Source organism: Drosophila kikkawai, chromosome 2R, assembly GCF_030179895.1.
Source record: "Drosophila kikkawai strain 14028-0561.14 chromosome 2R, DkikHiC1v2, whole genome shotgun sequence".
Classification (NCBI taxonomy): Eukaryota; Metazoa; Arthropoda; class Insecta; order Diptera; family Drosophilidae; genus Drosophila; species Drosophila kikkawai.
This window is the reverse complement of record NC_091729.1, coordinates 19,246,821-19,250,597: the sequence shown is the minus strand read 5'-3', so window position 1 is coordinate 19,250,597 and position 3,777 is coordinate 19,246,821. Positions and strand designations below refer to the sequence as shown.

The window sequence follows — 3,777 nt, the reverse complement described above, 5'->3', positions numbered from 1 at the left end:
TAGGCAGTTGAATTGAAACTTTATTTCCGCTCAAGTTTCCTGGCTCTCAGGACATAAGAATGCTGGTGATGGGTATGTGAATCAGTTTGACCGCGAATCCAATCGAGCCCATGATGAGGAATCCCACTCCGATGGCCAAGCAGGTGCGTTGAAACTCCTGGCGATTGGGCTTGGTGCAGCGCTTCAGGAAGCGCAGTGAGTTCTTGGCCAGAGCAGCGGAGGGCAGGACTCGAAGTAGCTGAGTTTTGACCCGTCGTCCCAGTCCCTTGAAGGACTTGCTTTTCAAATTGGGTAGCATTTGGCAGAGGCTCCTGGAGATCACCACAAGAATAATGTGATCGCTTATAAATATTCTGGTAGATAAACTTACGCCTCATCATCTTTGCGCTGGTACTTGCGCCGACGAGCTATGAGTTGCTCCATCTTTTGATATCCAAATTGATTTTTTTGGGGCAAAACTTGTTCGTATATGAGCCTGGTAACTGGACTCCCCAGGCCTGTTGAGATCGACATGGAATTCGGTCCTAATAATTGCCAGCTGTTGTACCGAACATGGCCGTCAGCATTTGCCACATGCAAAGTGTAGCAACTTGAAATGGAAAATACTGGCCGGCTTACACACATAATCAAACTTTACGCAAACTGTTTGCCAGAAGCCGGCACACACAAGTATACACCAGCCAGCACACACACCAGCTCAAACATTCTCTACTAGTTTTCTACTCCGGCTGAACGGAAGCTGAATTTGTGGAGCAGAGTGGCAGAATGCAGGCAGGATCCCGGGGAGTGGTGGGACGGGTCTTAAATGCTGCAATTTGTTTCACTGCCGAATCGTTGCTGTCTTCACTTGAAGCTTAACTAAATGCACAGGGAGTCGGTCCGAATATGTACCCAGGCCCCAGCACATTCTAAGCTAAAAATTGCCCCCTCTCGCTCGCTCTCCCCAAGTGCCGTCTCTCTTTCTCCCCTGCATCTATCTCTATCCATCTCGGCGCGCGGAGAGGTGGCTGTTGTGCTACGATTTGACAGCCTTGGCTTTGGAGATCCCCAGGACAATTCACTGCAAAATTGGTAGACAAAACTGTGCCACAACGGGCTCCTCTTGTTCTTCACCACGTATATGATTACACTGGGAGAAAGCTAGTTGATGATTTTATTTATAATGATATTATTTTTAGAGAAAACAAGAAAGAAAGCTAACTTTGGCCAGCCAAAGTTTGTATACCTTTGCAGGTAACAATTAAAATATATCATAACTAAGCCAAAAATGCATTAATTTCGATTCGGAAAGCAGTTTTGTGTTAGTTTTTATTAGTTTAAAAAAACTGCATATCAAATTTAAAATTTTAAGAAATCAAAATTTCTGGCCATTTTTGCTAATTTTAATGATGTAACCCCTTATCAAATTTCACAAAAATGGCCAAAAAATCGATTTCTTCCGGATATGTCTAGAAAGATTCCCCTGTTGATGCTGATCAAGAATATATATACTTTATAGGGTCGGAAACGTCTCCTTCACTGGGTTGCAAACTTCTGACTGAAATTATAATACCCTGCAAGGGTATAAAAAGAGTTACTTCAACCCTTGCCTTTTTTCAGGATAGAAAAGCTCTTTTCGCAACATTTTTAAATAAAGAATTAAAAAAGTTTATAAAGCTTATAAAGTTGATTGAAGTAAAAACAAAATACTTACATTTAAATACAATTTTTGTATTTATATATTTTTTTTATTTATTTTATTTAAAATATTCTCTGAAAACCTATCAAATAATCTTTAAAAATAAATTCCTCGAGATAAAAACCTACAAAATTTAAAAATGGTAGCATTATTTAATTCGTCTCTGAAGCGATATTTTTATATAAATATTATAATTATTATTTTTATTATAATACTATATTTTAATCATAAACTACAATTTTATTTCCCTGTGTAATTGTACGGAAATGAGTGTATGCCAGTGGCAGTGTTTGTGTGCCTGTGTTTGTGGGTATTTATGATGGTGTGCGTGCCTGCCGTTTCAGGCATTGCCATTGAGATTGAAAAATGTTAAAAAATTGCTTTTAAATGCCGCAAAATACAATTTATTATTCAACAGAGGCAAACGCCAAACACTGAGAGCACAATGTGCGCCAAGGGAGAGGGCGGACGAGGATGGTGGCTTGTTCCGGGCTTTCTGGAGGAGTGACACCGGGTTGAGAGGGGAGGGGCATGGCCAGTGTGCGTAGGAAAGCTCAACAGTGCCGACTGCTTGGTTGTAAATTTAAATAAAGCCCCCTCACACACACACAGACACAGAGGCGATTGTTACTGCAGTTGTTTTGTTTATTACGCATACGCACTGTGCGCCGACCATTGAAGTTGGTCATGGAGCGCAACGAGGCTTGCGGAATTACTGAGCTTCTTGCCTGCCCGCTTTTCCGTTTTTAGGGTCAGTCCCTGGTAAGCAGCACTTAAAGGGCTCTTATACAAATTATTTCACTCGTTCCAAGTCCTTGGGATAATCGCTTAAGATGGCTTACCGGAACAAACTTAATTTATATATTTTAATATTATATTTATGGTTCTTCTTTATATGCTTAGATTTAAATCTTTAATTATATTATTAAGTCTCTGAAACCACTTCGTATTTTTTAATATATTCCCTTATTCCCCAAATCAAACTATAAATTTCCACGCAAATTCGTCTCATTTTATTCGCAATCCAAGAGCAGTTAGCACACTTTTGTGTCCGACTAATTGTGGATCAGAGCCGGCATCTTGGTTGGTAACTTTTTTTTGTTTGCGGTGGCACTTGAACAATTTTCCATGTGCTCCAAAAACTTTGGCAATAAAATTTGTTTCAAATTGCTTTCGAAAGCCGAAAGCCCCCCCGAAAAAGGGAGGCAGCACATCCGGCGTACTTGCTCCGCAGAGGCAAAGTTGTCAGCGGGAAAATGACCAAAGTGCACCCAGAGGGCCAAAATAAATATCAAATATATTGAGAGGGCGAGGCAGTCGCGCAAAAGTTAATTACATTGTGTTAACCGGGGGCGGGGCCAAGGCCTAATTTTGTAATTCTCTTTCTGAATCATTTAACCATGAAATTGCCTGCCCGGCCACGCCCACAGCCCACAGCCCGCCGACCGCCCCCTGTCGTCCTTCTGCGAAAGGACTAACCAAATGATAACCCACAACGCATTTGCTCCTCATGGATGTCAGTCCAAATGTGCAAAATTAGCCTTTCAACTGCCAGTGCCACGCCCCCTTATCATCGCCATACCATCTGATGCTCCTCCCCCTCCCCCTCCCCCAATTGGCCCCGGAGCAGCAGCCACCATGTTGACAGCTGGCACGCAATTTATAATGAAAAGTTTCCACTCGCACAATCCCCCGGCTGCGATGGGGCTCACCTATTCCGATATTTTCATTATTTGTGTTTATTTTGTAATTTCTAAATAATTTTGTATAAAGATATTAATGCAATTAGAGTGAGTTGTGTTTTTTCCCCATGCAAATCGTGAGTTGAGGGAAAGGGTGTGCAGCCTGCCTGGTTAATTTACAGTGTCTTTTGATGTTTAAGCCGCTTTTGCCCTTGGCCTTTGGCAAAAATCTGTGGCCTAATGGCAGGGGTAAAGAAATTAATTAAATTTCATCAAGTCTTAATCAAACTTTGGAGATTTAGTAAGTGGGAAATAATGGTAATTCACTAGAATTTTAAATTAATTTAAAAAGATTATTTATTCTAAACAGAACTTCACTACGAGACTATAGGAAGCCAAAAGCTGTTCTATATGCTA

At 41.1% G+C, this 3,777-nt stretch overlaps 1 protein-coding gene across 1 annotated transcript; it reads right to left on the bottom strand.

Annotated features, from left to right (window-relative positions):
• On the bottom strand, positions 1-531 carry LOC108076671 (uncharacterized). Its single transcript, XM_017169602.3, has 2 exons — positions 371-531; positions 1-311 (listed from the first exon to the last, which is right to left on the bottom strand). The coding sequence occupies exons 1-2, from the start codon at positions 511-513 to the stop codon at positions 47-49; spliced, it is 408 nt and encodes a 135-aa protein (XP_017025091.1). The 5' UTR covers positions 514-531; the 3' UTR covers positions 1-46.
• Positions 532-3,777: the final 3,246 nt, after the last annotated feature.